The 16,953-nt window shown below is 43.0% G+C and overlaps 1 protein-coding gene and 1 pseudogene across 5 annotated transcripts in view; one reads left to right on the top strand and one right to left on the bottom strand.

Annotated features, from left to right (window-relative positions):
* Window positions 1-16,953, top strand: part of NLRC5 (NLR family CARD domain containing 5) — a 108,188-nt gene that overhangs the window by 18,008 nt on the left and 73,227 nt on the right. For all 5 annotated transcript variants that reach the window (XM_061594027.1, XM_061594026.1, XM_061594030.1 and 2 more), the window contains 7 exons: window positions 614-688; window positions 3,239-4,994; window positions 6,339-6,422; window positions 11,345-11,428; window positions 11,532-11,615; window positions 13,911-14,000; window positions 15,982-16,026. In XM_061594027.1, coding sequence (XP_061450011.1) covers window positions 614-688; window positions 3,239-4,994; window positions 6,339-6,422; window positions 11,345-11,428; window positions 11,532-11,615; window positions 13,911-14,000; window positions 15,982-16,026 — 2,218 coding nt within the window. The remainder of the gene's footprint in view (window positions 1-613; window positions 689-3,238; window positions 4,995-6,338; window positions 6,423-11,344; window positions 11,429-11,531; window positions 11,616-13,910; window positions 14,001-15,981; window positions 16,027-16,953) is intronic.
* Window positions 13,248-13,356, bottom strand: LOC133369435 (5S ribosomal RNA; annotated as a pseudogene).

Here is a 16,953-nt window from a genome sequence, read left to right as displayed (position 1 = left end):
GTGACCTTGTTATAGGTGGGGGGATGAGACAGAGAGACCGTAATTAATTTGGGAAAGCTGGATGGATTACTTGGGTGCCCAATAACTAATCAGCTTTTTTGTGGATTAGCTATACATGGGCCTGGCCTCTAGATCCCTTTGTATGGAGATGATGTAAATGGAATGGGCACTTGAAAAAGGACTAGAAAGAATCCTCTTCCCAGCGTGGTGGGAATCTTCTCCATAGCTCAGAGATGGTCCAAAACCACATCTGCACCACACACTTAAAGCTCTATTATTCCACTTTAAACAGTCATGCCTTCCCCCAAAGAATCCTGGGACCTGTCTTTTGTGAAGGGTGCTGAGAGTTGTTAGGAGACCCCTCTTCCACTCGCAGAGCTACAATTCCCAGAGTGGGTTAACAGTCAACCACTCTTCCTAGGAAACTCTGGGAAATGGAGTTCTGTGAGAGGTTTCCTAACAATTCTCAGTACCTTTAGCAAACTACATTTCCCAGGATTACTGCTCCTGCTCAAGCCCCATTGCAATGAAAGGGAGCTGTGCTCGTGCCCCTGAGGCATCTCCAAAGAGATAATGTCATGTTAACATCACAGTTGCATGTTTCACCCTCCAGGACTCGAAAGACGCCGTCCGTGGAGTAGCCCTTCCATCAACAATAATGGGAAACAGTCCAAACAGCAGCGGTTAGGCAAGTTATGCTTTATTTTGTTATTAATTTTCATGAGCCAAGAAATGGGCAGATGTGAGCGTGTAGCTGAGATGTAACAGGAAAAGTGTGCAAAGCTCTCTGTTGCTGTTCGCTCATGGGATCCAGGGATGAGAGAGTTCTTTGCTTATATTTTTACTCTCAGAAAAATGAGTCAGACATTGGACAAGGCCATTTGCCAAATATTGTCTTCAGTTCTAGCTCAGGATGGAATGATCTGCCAATTTTGGTCCTCTCAGTTCATCATTTTTCTAATCTTAAATTCAGTTCTACACATTTCTGTAGCTATTTGCGACTTAAAAAAAAATCCTCATGAGAATTCTGCAGCATTTTAGTGTGAATTTCTCCTAATAAACACATAAGTACACATTTTTGCAAGTATTTTTATCCTATTATAATGCATTTTTGTATGCCATTTTCACCAATATATTCATTTTGTGAACACTTTCCCCCTAATCTATGCATTTTTGTAAACATTGGTTGGTTGGAGAACTGCAGCACAAAATCTGGGAACGTGTGAATTTCGAAGGATGGCTGGGTTTCAATTCTCAGATTGTTTTGGAAAGTGTGAATTTGATAAATTCAGCTTTAAATGCAAATTGAATTGAATTTCTCCCCCATCCCTAGTCCTGGCCCAATTCAACATATGGGCTGAACAAAAATTATGTACCAAGAGAATTCACGGCACCCTCATCCAGGAAACTACAATTCCCAAATTCCAGAAGGAGACATTCCTCCCTCTTGCAGCAAAAACAATACAGAGTCTTGTGACATCTTGAAAGCTTAAGGGAGCCATCCAACTCACCTTTCTGTTGGGTTGGGGTGAATTGGATGCTGCGGATCCCCGGCTGCGTTAGCAGGCTCCCATTTGCACTGGCCTATGCTGGACTCTCCCTGCAGCAGTCCACCACTGCGGCTGAGCCTTGGTGCCACCAGCAGCCTGCCAGCACCGCCAGGGGTCCATTGTAGGCAGCTAGTCTGGCAGACAGAGAGCCGGAAGAAGCCTGAAAACGGTGCGTTCCGGGGACATGGTGGGGGAAGAGCCATGGTGGGGAGACTTACATGGGAATCAAAAGGCCGGTATAGTGAAATAATTTCCATTATGGCCTCCGGGGAGCACCTGCTCCCTGGGAGGACTGTTTGTGGGAGCCAGCGCTTCCCTACAGAGCTGGCATTCAACCGGGCTGGAGGCTCCTGAGCAGGGGGAAGATCCTGTGGAGCTTTCTGCCACCTCCTTCTCTGCCGGCTCCTCAGCATTTAGATTACTCTGTAAGCGTTGTATCATCATCACAGCTTACAACATGAAAACATTACATAATTCACTCTAATGGTTAAAAAAAGTATAACAATGTTTAAATAGTCATAAACAATAAACTAAATTAAGCAATCTCCACATAATTCATAAGGTTTAACAATATAAATACAAAAACATTATCCCAATTATTAGCAAAATTTAATGCATCTCTAAAATTATATATATTGTATCCAACTAAGTTCAACACAGAGTAGACCCATTAAAATGAATGGATCTAAGTTAAGTCATATCCATTAATTTCGATGGATGTTTTGTGTAGATACAACCATAACAACTTTATTATGGCATAAGCTTTCATAGTGTATTAGAAATAATCAAAAACAAGTATGGAAACATTTCATCCTCTGTATATGACCTTAAAACGATCATTCTGTGCAAAGCAACTTCAAAGGGATAGGACAATGTGAAACCACTGAATTACAATACATCAAGCAGTTCAATGCTATCTTTGCAGACTGAACAGCAACAAGGGGCTTTTAGCACAATATATGTATTAATTGATTCATCAAAGTGAGGATGTCTGTGTTACCAAGAACTGTTTATAATTATCACTGTCTGTACTTTTCTGCATTACATTTTCCACTGATCTCCCTGTTTACAATCCCCTCCCTTTCCAACCTTGTGTATATATATAGATAATCAAGGACCTCACTCTGTGCATCTGATGCAGTGTACTGTAGTCCACAAATGCTTATGCCATAATACGTTTGTTACTCCTTAAGGTGCCAACAAGACTCTTCGTAGGAACGGGAGAAGAATTTGTTTGGTCTGATTTGTGCAGCAGACTGAGCAACAATGCTCCTGAATTTGATAGATTGGAACGTAACTCCCAGGCAGATTATGCGCTTCTCCAGATTTTACAATGCTTTTTCAGTGTGCAAAAAATGTGCACACACAGAAACCATGCAAAATGTGTGTTTTATTGCCGAATGCACTGAAAAGCATCAGAAAGTGTGTATTTTATGTAGCAATGTACACCAAGTGCATACTATTGGACAGGACAGGACAGAACGGCATGCAATGGGACAGAAGAGACTTATAATTGAATGCCAGCAAGACCTAAATGAGATGGAATTGGCTGCTCAACCAATCCCTAACTCTTTGTGGTTTTACTACAATTCCCAAAACCCTTTGGGAGAAGCCATAACAACAAATTCAGTTTTCATGTATTGTGGACATATACTTACTCCTTTTTCTCCTTCCTCCATGTTTATCAGACTCTGCTGAAAGATACCGGCAACTCATCACCACCTCAATGGTTCATAGATATGGAAGTAACAGATCAGCAGAAGCAACAGAAGTGAAAGCTCAGCCATCGGCTTTTAGCCAAGCCTTTGTCAATCTTGTGATTCATCAGAGCAAAGCCGGTAGGATGAGAGGAAGGGGGGAGAAAGGCAGGGAAGGGCCAATTGCTCTGCTTGACCCAGACGAGCATAGCAGTGCAACCACAAGACTGTCTGAACTTTTTGAAAGCGTCCATGCAGGAACCCCCAAGGCCATTCTTCTGTTGGGAAAGCCAGGAATGGGGAAAACAAGACTCATGCACAGAATTTGCCAGCAGTGGGCGGAGGGAGGCCTGCCCCAGTTCCAGCTGATCTTCTTCTTTGAGTTCCGGCAGCTGAACCTGATCAACAGAAAGCTCACTCTCCAAGAGCTCCTGTTTGACTTCTTCCTCAAACCAGAAGATTGTCCCGATGCAGTATTTGAACACATCCTAGAAGACGCCTGGCACACGTTGGTGATCTTTGATGGGCTGGATGAGTTTGTGGAGAACGTTTCACTCCCGGGTTCTCCTCACACGTCATTCCCTGATCCTCTCAACCCTCTCTCTATATCTGAACTTTTTGCCAGTCTTTGCCATGGAAAACTATTGTCTGGCTGCACAATGTTGGTCACGACCCGGCCAAAGATACTCCCTGAATCTTTATTAAAAACTGACACCCTTCTAGCAGAAATCTGGGGGTTTGATCGTGAAAAAGTGGAGGAATACGCTGGCTATTTCTTCCACCAGGATTCACTGAAGGAGCAAGCCATGGCTCACCTGAAAAGTAATGGCAAACTCCTGAGCATGTGTTATATCCCTGCCTTGTGCAACATTGTCTGCATCTGTCTAGAATATTTGCTCCATCATAATGTAGGAAGTGTCCAGCTCCCTCAAACCATGACCCAGCTTTATATCAAAATGCTCCTCACCTTCATAGGCAAGGATCAGAAGCTGAGTGCTTTGAGCGAAGAAGTAAATCTGAGTCAACACCAAGCAACTCTTGTAGGCCTCTGTGAGTTGGCCTTCAAGGGCCTGGAAGGAAAGAAGATGCTGTTTTATGCTAACGAGGTTGCAGAAGACGTGAAGGATTTTGCTTGTCTGTGTGGGCTCCTTTTGGCCTTTGAGGTAAAGACGAGCAACAGGCACACGCAGGCCGGCTACACTTTTGTCCACTTCAGTCTTCAAGAGTTCTTTGCGGCGCTCTTCCTGTTGACCAGCAAAACTATCGACAGCAACTTTCTGAAGCAGAAGTTCTTTCTGAGATCAAAGTGGACTTTGAAGAAGGAGGCAGGGATGCCGTTCACGGAGAACTGCCATGTCTTTCTGTCCGGCCTTTCCTCCCAAGGGTGTCGGCGATTCCTTAGCTCCTTAGCCAGACAAAACGAGGCCTGGATCCAGGAACGGCAAGCCGTAGTTGTGCAGATGCTGAAGAGGCTGGCGAGTGCTCATCTGACAGGGCCCAAGATAGCAGAGCTGTGCCACTGTGTGCATGAGACACAAGATGTTGAGTTAGCCCGGCATGTTGGGAAACAGTTAAACTTCAAATATCAGTTTAGAAACTTCAGGCTGATGCCACTGGACATGATGGTGATGGCTTTTGTCATCAACTGCAATAGCCCTAACCTGGTGTCCTTGGACTTTGTTGGGTGCCCCATGGAACTTGACTATTTGGATATCTTGGGCAGCTGTGAAAATATAAAGAGCCTGAGGTAAGAAACACAAGCCACTGTTATACCTATACAGGCTCAAAATAGGGCCTGCAGATCAGAGGTGCACAGAGCTTGGAAAAGTTGCTTTTTTGAACTATAACTCCCATCACGCCAATCCAGTGGCCATGCTGGCTGGGGCTGATGGGAGTTGTAGTTTTAAAAAGTAACTTTTCCAAGCTCTGGGGGTGCAGGATCTGGTACTCTTCAAACATTGCTGGCCTACATCTCCTATCCTCCCTGAAAATTGGCATGTTGGCTGGGGCTGATGGGACTTGAAGTCCAACAACATCTGGAGGGCCACAGGTTCCTCATACCTGATATAGATGAATAGATGCACATTGGTCACAATTCAGGATGGCCCACTCCCTTTTCTCTTTCTTCAGGAGATTTGTACACTGCGGCTAAGGATGGATCTGTCAATTTCAGTGTCTCTCAGCTTCTCGTTTTTCCAGTTTTAAATTCAGTTCTCCACATTTCTGCAGCATTTCTCCAGCATTTTAATGTGAATTTCTCCTAATAGACACATTTTTGTAGGCAGTTTTGACTAATGTACACATTTTTGCAAGCAATTTCTTATAATATTATAATGCATTTTTGTATGTTATTTTCACTAATCTATTCAATTGTTATGGACACTTTCTCCTAATATATGCATTTTTGTAAACACTAGTTATCAAACTGCATTGCAAAATCTGAGAAAGTGCAAATTTCAAAGAATGGCTGTGATTCAATTCTCATTTTGTTTTGGAAAGTGCAAATTTGATAGATTCAGCTTGACATGCAAACGGAATTGAATTTCTCATCCATCCCTAGTCACAATATTTTATTATTATTATTATTATTATTATTATTATTATTATTATTATTATTATTTATTGGATTTCTTACCTGCTCTTCACCACCAACAATATAAAAGGTACAATATTAAAATCAGTTAAAACAATTTATGGGCAGAAGAATAGGGTTGGTCCATATATTTATTATATATACACATATCAGCAGTCAAAGGCCAGTGAAAGCTATACAATGAAGGTGTCCAATGCACCTCTGTAGGAAGGGAATTCTATAGTCCCTGAACTCCCAAGTGTGGTGGAACTACAAAAAAGCCCTCCCTGCCAAACTTAAGGCAGTCTGTAGGGAAGGAAGCAGGCTTTCAGATATTTGGGTCCTAACTCATTTGAAGCAAGTCATTAATATGAAAACAACCACGAGGGAAGATGCTAGACTGAAATCTATAGCCTTCCGCCATTTAATCTGGTGCAGAGATCTTGTGGCTAGCTAGCCGGGAGAGTAGGACTGATTGCTATTTTACTAACAGCCCTTGCTTTTTGCCTTTATTCTTAGCTTTAAGAGCAGGAAGTGTGGAAGAAAGTTTGCAGCAGTCCTTTCCAAGAATCTACCGAAGATCAAATGCTTGACAACATTCCAGTAAGCATTGCTCCAATGTCACATGCGCTATTTTGGATGTTTTAGTGCAATCAGGCCATCTGTTATGTTTTGAGCAATAGCCTCAGTAGCATAGAGGCAAAGCTTAAACAGCACCCTGGACAACTCCAGAAGAGCAGAGCTCAGACATCAATTCAGCAGCAGTCGTTCTCAGACTTAGCTTTCAGTAGGAGCTGCAGCTTTATCTCAGTTGCCAGCTCCACCTATGGTGGAGTAGCCTCTTCATTTTTATTAATTAATTAATTAATTAATTAATTAATTTGTATCCCACCGTTCCTCCTAGCAGGAGCTCAGGGCGGCAAACAAAGTGCTAAAAACACTTTAAAACATCATAAAAACAGATCTTAAAATACATTAAAACAAAACAGCGTTAAAAACATTTAAAAAAACAACTTTAAAAAAGGGTTAAAAACGTTATTAAAAAAACATATTAAGCAATTCTAACACAGATGGGTTTAAGGGTTCCAGCCAGCTTTAGCTGTTGTTGACTGGTAGAGCTGGAGGGACTATGGTTGCTCTAGTACAGTGTTTCCCAGCCTGTGGGTTGTGACCCACCAGTGGGTCACAAAACCTTTGCAAGTGGTTTGCAGGCTTTACAAGTAAACTCCAGATAATTATTGTTTTTCATCCTTAACTGGTATGGTGAATAACTCCTACAACGTCTTATTTTAATGGCATATTATAATACTGACTCACACTTGTAACAGGATATCAGAAAGGCTCGAGTTAACACTTGGGAACTACTTTCTCGGAGCAGATCCAGAGATGGTTCATTACAACTTGCTTGTACAGGGAGTTGCTTTGTTTTGAGTGACTACTGCAGCTCACCTGCCAAAGGTGCAATCAGATTGCTGGTGTTCCTACAGTCCCATAAAAAAAAAAACTGGGAATGACTTTGTAAGTACTATAAATATTTCAACAAATTCCACATAAATAAGGGCATTAAGTAATTTTTAGCTTGGATGCCTCAAGTAAGGGTTACAAAATAGGCAAACTTGCAGTTAAAATGCATGAAAACAGACAGTTGCCAGCAACCAAAATTCATATGCCAATAAGTCAGTGAATCACCAAGTAAATGTAGACTTCTGGGATGCCATACCAAAAAGCTTGGGAACAACCTCTCTAGGGCTTCTGATCAGGAGTCCTCTGAATCAGAACGGGACTTCCTCGGGCAAGAGACATTCCTGCTGTGCGAGTGCTTCTGGTTTAGTGGGGGGCTGGCCCTGAGGACAATCCCTTCTCCCACTCTGAATCCCCCAGAGGGAATCAGGACTCTGTGCTACTTACTATTCTGAGAGTGGAACCACAGAAGTGCATATAGAGCAACAGAAGTTCAATGGAAGTTTTGGGAAAGGCCCGTAGCTCAGTGGTACAGCATCCTCCAGAAGGTCCCAGGTTCAATCCCCAACATCTCCAGGTAGGGTTGGGAATGTCCTCTGTCTGAAACCCTGGAGAGCTGCTGCCAGTCAGTGTAGACAGTGTTGGGCTAGATGGCCATCAGTCTGTCTTGCTGTAGGGCAGTTTCCTATGTTTCTGTGTTGCTACATCCTCCAGTTGCCAGAAAGCCCTGTCCTGGTTTTGAAAAGTCTGTCAATGAACAGAGTGTGTTCCAAGCTTGTCCCTTTGTTAACTGCTGTCTAAGGGAGACCCCATTGCTCAGAGAGTAGAGCATGTGGTTTGTTGGTAGAAAACCCCCCCTTGATCCGCAAAATGATCTTGGGTAACAAGGTTGTTGGGAAGGTTGCTGCCAGTCAGAGTAGACAAAGGGTTAGCTGGACTAATGTTTTGACTCAGTATTAGGCCAGCTCTCTCCACCGTGAACACCAGAACCCTTGAAGGGAAGAGACAGGGTTGATGTTCAATGTGAGGCTTAAAGGGCTGACCCTACTTATGCTGACTATGCTGGGGGGCTGAATGACCCATATGTGGCAGTTTTCAGCCCACATTCTCCAATTTTGCTCCCCACTGGGCCTTTTCTCCACCTCATTGGAACTCACGGCAACATTATTTCTTAGGGTGGTGGGCAGAAAAAAGATCTGTGTTCATGCTGATCAGCGATTTGGCTAGCACGAACAGATCGTAGAGAGAGAGAGAACAATCATGACCTTCTTTCTCAATCGATCCTCTGCCTCATTCGCTGAGATCTTCTGATGAGGCACTCCTGCTGGTCCCACATGCCCCTGAGGTTCAGCTAGCCTCTACCAGGGGTCAAAGCCTTTAGTGTGGCTGTCCCTGCCCTGTGGAACTCCTTGCCACTGGAGGCTCAGCAGGAGTCACCCCTGCTTGTTTTTAGATATCTTCAAAAAATGGCATCATTCAGACAGGCCTTTGAAATCTGAGATTCTTTGCCAGCCAGCTCTTGATGTTTTTATTGTTTAATATTGTGTTTTTAGAGTGTATACTGCCTTGTGATGTTTTATATGAAAGAGCAGTTTATAAGTATGTTAATAAAAAGAAGAAAAATGCTGGGGTGTTGTGAGCAGAGTCAGGCAGCAGCCATCCTCGATTTCTTACGACTTGTTTTCCAGTCCTGTGGAAATCTGGCTTCCACGGAGACCTAGAAGAAAAGAGTCCTTGCCCTTCACCCCGCAACCAGGCTAAGGAGGCTGGATGTGCATCTAACCAGCCATTCATATTTTACCACAGCAGACCTGATGCTATGCCTGTATTATCTTCACCCTGCATTAAAGCCTCCAGCAGCCTGCCCCAGCCTAGGGCAACCCCAGACAGTACAAGCTGCATCCTGGGGGGAGGCACTTTAAAAGAGGGTTGTTCCATATCTTCCATGGATCCACACTAGGGATGGAAAGATTTTGGTACGATCTTGATGCTCTCAGTTCCTCCATTTTCCAGTCTTAAATTCACTTCTCCACATTTCTGCAGCAATTTGCGATTTAAAAAAAACACTGCATGAAAATTCTCCAGCATTTTAGTGCAAATTTCTCCTAATGAACACATTTTGTAGGCAGTTTTAACTAATGTACACAGTTTTACAAGCAGTTTCTCATCACAGAATGCGTTCTGTATGTTGTTTTCACTCATATATTCATTGTTATGCACGCTTCCCTCTAATATATGCATTTGTTTAAACATTGTTTGGTTGGCGAACTGCATTTCAAAATTAGAATAAATGCGAATTTCAAAGGATGGCTGTGTTTCAGTTCTCATATTGTTTAGGAAAGTGCAAATTTGACAGAGTCGGCTTGAGATGCACACTGAATCCAAATTCTCACCCATCCCTAATTGAACCCCAGAGCTTTTTGTCTCTAAGAGCAGCTCCCCCAAGGACAAATTTGAAAGGTTCAACTCACTATCTGTACTTTCTTATAAAATATCAAAAATATCAAAGGCTAAAACCACAAATTAAACAATAAAAACACTGGCAAGAGCTGGCTGGCAAAGAATCTCAGATTTGAAAGGCCTGTCTAAAAACAAACAGGGATGACACCTGGTGAACATCTACTGGCAAGGAATTTGATAGGGCAAGGGTAGCCACAGTAAAGGCTTGGCCCCTGGACCTGGTAGAAGGTAGCTGAATCACAGGGGCATGTGGGACCACCACCAGTGCCCTACCAGAAAACCTCAGCGATCAGAACAGAACATAAGGAATCAAACCTCCCTGAGATTTTTTTACATCCTCCAGATTTTCAGACCATTCCTTCTGCCTGAGGACCTGCAGCTGGGGTCCTGGGAGCACCAGGTAGATGACAGAGAGGGTCCTATCCCGCTCCTTCTAGCACAGATGGAGCCTCCAGGCAATGGGAGCCATTGCCTGGTTGGTGTTTGGTGATGTGGATCAGGTTCTACTTAAAGGGCAAGGTCCTGGTAGAGGACTAGCAAGCCCCAGTGGCCCATCACATGATGTTGTAGTCCAAACCATCTGAAAGGCCCCTGTTTGGGCACAGCTGATCCATAGAGATAAACATAGTTGCTCTATATCTTTGAACCGAGCATCTTTCAGAGCAAATGTATGGATCAGCAAGTCGAAATGGAATCCTTGGCACTTAAATAGGCTGCACTTTGGCTAGGTCAGCCTTTCCCAACTAGTGGGCCACCAGATGTTGTTGGACCACAACTCCCATCAGTCTCAGCCAGCATTGCCAATGGTCAGGAAAGATGGGAATTGTGGTCCAACAACATCTGGTGGCCCACTAGTTGGGAAACGCTGGGCTAGGTCATATGTTGCCTATACATTATTATCAGATTCTCATTCATCAGCCGGCTGGGTAAAAACCACAGACATAGACACACATGTGCCCATGGTAGTTCTGGGTGAATGGAGACTGGTCCAGACAATTCCACCACCTATTTGGTAAATTATTTCTAGTACCAGTAGTCTCCTGGGTTCTGTTCTGCATTGCATGGCTGCTAGTGGCAGATGATGCCCATTGGCATTCCTGGGGTGAAGGTCAGGGCAGCTAACAGCAGGCCAAGCCAGGGGTCACAATATGTGAAGCCAGTGCTTTTTTGTGATGGTACTCACTAGTATGGAGCACCGCCACCTATTTTTTTTTACTGCCCATGGCAACCCTTTTATTTATTTATTACATTTATACCCCACCTTTCTTTCATCAGAAAACACAAGATGGCATACATGTGGTTTGCATGTGGTCTCCCATCCACACACTGACCAGACCCAGACCTACTGTATTTAGCTTCAGCAAGGGGTGGCTTCATATACTGTCAGACCATAGCTTGGGACCACGGCACGTTTATCAAAGTATGAGTACCAGCACCTCTTTTTTTAACCCCACCCCCAAATCACTGGATGGAGCTAATGGTAGGTGGGGCCAGCTAATTCTGGATTCCTTTCCATCCTCCTCTTCCACAAAGACAGTTACGGAGCCAATATCTCGGTGACTGTTTGCTGACTTCATTATAACGATGTTGCCTTTGGCTTGCAGGTTAGCAGGTGGAAATATAACAATCTCAGGACTCGAAGATCTGATGCACGCTTTTCCAAACTGCAATCAGCTGGAAGACATAAAGTAATTTTAATCTGTTTTATCGAGAGGGTGGTGTGCTGTGCTGGTGGAGTAGCCTGTTCAGGTGAATGCTTGGGAGGCATATTAACGAATAGCTGCCTTTTAGCTTGCAGGACAACAGACTGAAGGGGAACAAAATGATCCAGGTTACAGAATTATTTTCCACTGTAGAAAAGCTCAAGAAGATAGAGTAAGTACAGCATTTAAAAAAATATTACTAAGATGGTAGTTTCAAGTAGCTGGTCAAAACCTTGTTGAGAAATAGGCACTAAGAGCTATGTAGGGAAATCATACTATTGTTACCACACTGTCCTGTTATGCAAAATGGCCCTCCATTTTAACTTTGGACTGGTTGCTAATGGGTATGTGTGTGTACAATGCACACTAATGGGAAGTTTGACAATGACAAGAAGAAACTCTTACTGAATGATCTGGAACAGCCTTTGCCAACCTGGTGACCTCCAGATGTTTTGAACTACAACTCCCATCAGTCCTGGCCAGCACATGGGAGTTGCAGTCCAAAATATATGGAGGACCACCAGATTGGCGAAGGCTGTTCTGGAATGGGAAATAATGCTCGCATATCAACATAAACGCGTATCCCTTTAAAAATAAATTCCTTCAGGCATGAAATTTACTGGACCAGAGGCTACATGTGATCCAGATCACATCCACACCATCCATATAAAGCACATGGCTTTCCCCAGAGGATCCTGGGAACTGTAGTTTGTTAAGGGTGCTGGGAATGGTAGCTTTGAAGGGTTACAGGATTCTTTGGGGGAAGCCATGACTGTTAAAGTCAATAAATGTGCTTTCAATGTACGTTGTGGTTGTGACCCTGGTCTAGTCAATTTCAGCACACTTTCAACCGCATGGAATTAGAGGAACTGGTCAAAATAAGGAACACAGAAAACCCAGGGAAACAGGCGTTCTACCTTTCTGCCGCACAAACATTATAAGAGTCCTGCTGGATCAGATCAGAGCCTATTGGTCTAGCATGTTTCCCACAGTGACCAGCCAGATGCCTCTGTAAACCCCACAAGCAGGGCATAGGACCACTAGCCACTTTTCGCTGTTATTCTCCAGCAGCTGGTATCCAGAGGGATGCTACCTCTGAAACACTGGCTACCTATGAGCTACTGAGCCAATTTCAAGGTTTTGTTGCTGACATTTAAAGCCCTAAATAACTTGGGACCAGGAGGCCAAGTACCGACGAAGCTGATCTTGTGAGATCTTCCAGCCAGCCAATTGTCACGGTAGGGTTGCCAGTCCCGGCCTCCAAGAGGTCTTCTGTATTTTTAAAAGTTGTGCAGGGGGAAGGGAGAATTCCACCTTGTGGTTTTTCTCATTATAGTGTTTCAAGAAAACCTGCACTTGGCTGACTTTCTCTTCTCCTAAAGATACAGGATCAGTCTCAGCCCTGAACCTGGCAACCCTATGTCACGGTGACAATCTGGTCACAGGCCTTCTTGGTTATGGCACTCACTCTCTGGAAAGCCCTCCCCTGTGTTATTTGTGAGGCAAACACCTCTTAAAAACTTATAGAGGCATGCTTACTTGTAGTTCTCTGTTCTGCACATTTGTATTTTTATTGTTTTCATGTAAATTGTGTTGAGATTTTCCTTATGTATTACCAAGCAGCGTACATTTTTATAAATAACTAAATACATACATAAAACATGTACATCATGACTAGTAGCTACAGACAGGCTCTTCCTCCCCATAGATTTGTCTGTTGTTGATATATGCTTTCAAGTCGACCCTACGAATCTTTTTATGGATTTATTCATAGGGTATTCAGAGGTGGTTCACCATTCTTCTAAGCCTACGGCACCCAGTATTCCCAGGCAGTCTCTCATCCAAGTACTAACCAGGCCTGACCCTGCTTAGCTTCCGAGATCAGGCGTGTTCAGGGTAGTATGGCTGTAGGCCATACATTTCTGTAATCCCCCTTTAAAACCACACTTGAGTGTTGCTACTTTGTCTTCCTCTGTTATGCTTGTACATTTTGTGGGGTGGAGATGTTGATTGTTTGTTTGTTCGTTTATTTTGTTTAATATCATTTATAGACTGCTAAACCAAACAAGAAAAAAGATCTCTAAGCAGTTTACATAAAATAGCATGAAATGTTGTTCAAAACATACAGATAAGATCGACAATATTTAAAAACAAGTAGACAAAATTATGTCTGGGTAGGCTTGCTAAAACCACGGAGCTTTTGGCAGGTCTCTCAAATGCTACAGTGAAAGGGCCTGCGTGATGTTGATAAGCAGGGAGTTCCAGAGCATGGCTATTGCCACACTATGAAATTGATGCTGTATCGGAATTAGTGGATGTGAGAAGTTATGCCCAGGGCAAACCATCTGGGTTTTAATCTTTGCAGTCCTAATCAAGGCGTGGGGGAAAGGGTAGAAACCCTGAATGCCTACATAAAAGATCACACTATGGCATTGCCACAACATTTTTTTTTTTTAATCTCAAACAGTTTAAGCTACAATGAGATTTCGGTGAGCGCTGTTCTCGATTTCTTCAGAACTGCTGCAGTTTCTCCAAATGTTACCAAGCTCCACGTAAGGTACTGGCTAACAAGACCTGCAACAGAGATTGCTTTATTTTATTTCCCCTCCTTTTCTAGTTTGTTCCTTTTCACTTTGGGGCTAATAAACTCTGTTATAATCTATGTGCACAGTCTAACATTGCAGATGGAACCACTAATTTATACTCTTCAGAAAAGGTTCACTATCAAGCGCCCTTGGAAGAAGCAGAATATCTGGACCATTTCAGGCCCAGATTTAGCATCGAAATGGCCTTAGCTACCTTGGTGATGTCCGTTATCAGGAGAGGAAGGGGGGGTTGTGACCGTGTTATTCTCCTTGGTCTCTCTGTGACTTTTGATACCATCAAACATGGTATCCTCCCAGAGCAGCTCAATGGGTTGGAAATGAGAGGCATTATGAAATGATGAAAAAGCTGCAGAAGAGCCAATTGGTGTTCTAGCATATCTGGTATAAAAAACCTGGTTGAATGCGGTTCTCTCATCGTGACACATTTAAATGTTTTTTTCTTTTCTTTTAATAATGTTATTTGTTATTTAATTTTGAGAATTGCATTATATTATTGATGCATGTATTGCTATATTTGTGTTTTTGTAAGCCGCCTTGAGGGCCTTTTGGCCATAAGGCGCGGTATAAATAAATAAATAAAGACAATGATAATAATGATTCCATGCCTACCTAATCCATGAACCAAAACAATATGCAATATGACAGTGTTGACAGTGTTTTCCTATGTAGCATTTTTAATCTTATGCTTGACTGGTTTCTAGATTTCAGGTTGAAAAATCTCCATCTCAAGACAATACTGGATAGCATATTAGCAACTTTCAGAACAGGGCTCTCTTACTTGCTTTTTGCTGCTGCTGCCCCTCAACTCTGTTCCTGAGCAGGGATGGGGAGAACCTTGATTCAGTTCTCATTTGAAAAGCAGTTGCACCTATTTTGCACTTTTTGAAACAATATGAGAATTAAAACTCCACCATTCTTTGACATTTGCACTTCTCCGAATTTTTAGCGCACTTCTCCAGCTGAGCCACGTAATCTGTCCAACAACGAATATGCATAGAAATGCCTACATGCATGAAAATAGCATATAAATGCATTATATTAGGGGAAACCTAAATATTAGGGGAAATATACTCTGCAAAAACATGCACATTTAGCAAAATTGCACACAAAAATGTGTATATTAGGAGGAATGGGGGAATGTGACGAACTGAACTTAAGACTGGACTAGGGACGGGCGAGAATTTTGATTCAGTTCGCATTTCAAGCTGAATCTATCACACTGGCACTTTGCAAAACAATTTGAGAACCAAAACACGGCCATCTTTTGAAATTCGCACTTATTAGAATTTTGTGATACAATTCGCCAGCCAAAGAATGTGTACAAAAAGGCATATATTAGGGGAGAGTGTGCATACAAAGGAATATATGAATGAAAATAACTTGCAAAAATGCATTATATGATGGGAAACGGCTTGAAAAAATGTGAACCTTGATCAAGCCTGCCTACAAAATTTATTAGGATAAATTCTCACTAAAATGCTGGAGAAACTTCATGAGGATTTTTTTCCCTAAAAAAATGGCAACTTGCTGCAGAAATGTGGAGAACTAAATTTAAGAGTGGAAAAATGGGAAATGGAGACAACTGAATTCGACAGATCTTTCCATCCCTAGATTGGACAAATGGGAAATGGAGAGAAACCAAAACTGACAGATTTGCTCATCCTGAGGGCTTGAGGGTCCTCCAGAAGGGGAGGCGATTTGGCATGGAGACTATAGTTGGGGCCGATGAGTTGATGAAAGCAAACCATGAAATCAAAACGTGCGCGGCTCAAAGCTGTGTACTATTGGGAAAGATGCTGTTGAACAGCTTGAGTCCCTGTCAGAGAAACGACAGTGTGGGGATCAACTCACTATTAATAATGCCTCTTTAATCTGTTTTATTTTGGGGAGATTCAAGAATTAATTTTCCAATTATTTGCTACTTGTTTGCAGGAAAGACACTTTGATCATCACTGGCCATTCTGATACAGGTCCAAGGTTAGTTGTTGCTTCGAGTATTCACAGTTAATTCTGGATCATACAATAGAATTAGTTTGAGGGAAGGTTTGGCTGGGACTGACATTCCAAAGAGGCCCCTAAGGAGCGGAGAGGAGCTGCTGTATGGGGCAGACTGAAGCCTGGGGAAATGTCTGGGGATGGAGCAAAGGAGCAGGAAGACCCAAGGAAGGAAGACAAGAAAGTAGTGGAATGAGAGAAGAACCTGAGTGGAAGGGGTAAAAAACCCACAAAGGGCCAAACTACCCATGATATTTTGTATTTAACGTGCAGGTTTTTTACAGTGCAAATTGCAAAACCTGAGAGGCGGCTTATAATTATGGGGATCACAACAGATGTGAATATATGAATATAAAAAGAGCCTTGCTTTGAAGTTAGCACTTTCCTCCCTTTCCTTTCCTGCAATGGTCCTGAGAAAAATCCTTCCTCTGAAAATTGCATTTACTTTGGGGAAATAGTCCTTTGGCACCACTGGGGGATTTCTCATAGTGTAGCCTACCTAACTTCAGACAGCAGAGAAGGCCCTGCTGAAGGCTTTTGGAAGAATATCTTAAATAATCCTCCGTGGCGCAGAGTGGTAAGCGGCGGTAATGCAGCCGAAGCTCTGCTCACGGCCGGAGTTCGATTCCAACGGAAGGAGGAAGTCGAATCTCCGGTAAAAGGGGTCGAGGTCCACTCAGCCTTCCATCCGTGGTTGGTAAAATGAGTACGCTGGGGGGTAAAGAAAGGCCGGGGAAGGAACTGGCAATCCCACCCCATATATACGGTCTGCCTAGTAAACGTCGCAAGACATCACCCTAAGAGTCGGAAACCACTCGCACTACAAGTGTGGGGACACCTTTACCTTTTTTTTACATATTTTATTATCATGACTGTTGTTGTTTTGACATTCTGGTGTATTAAATAACA

This window comes from Rhineura floridana, chromosome 13 (genome assembly GCF_030035675.1).
Source record: "Rhineura floridana isolate rRhiFlo1 chromosome 13, rRhiFlo1.hap2, whole genome shotgun sequence".
NCBI classification, from domain to species: domain Eukaryota; kingdom Metazoa; phylum Chordata; class Lepidosauria; order Squamata; family Rhineuridae; genus Rhineura; species Rhineura floridana.
Note: the sequence above shows the minus strand (reverse complement) of the source record. Positions and strands in the feature narration are given on the sequence as shown.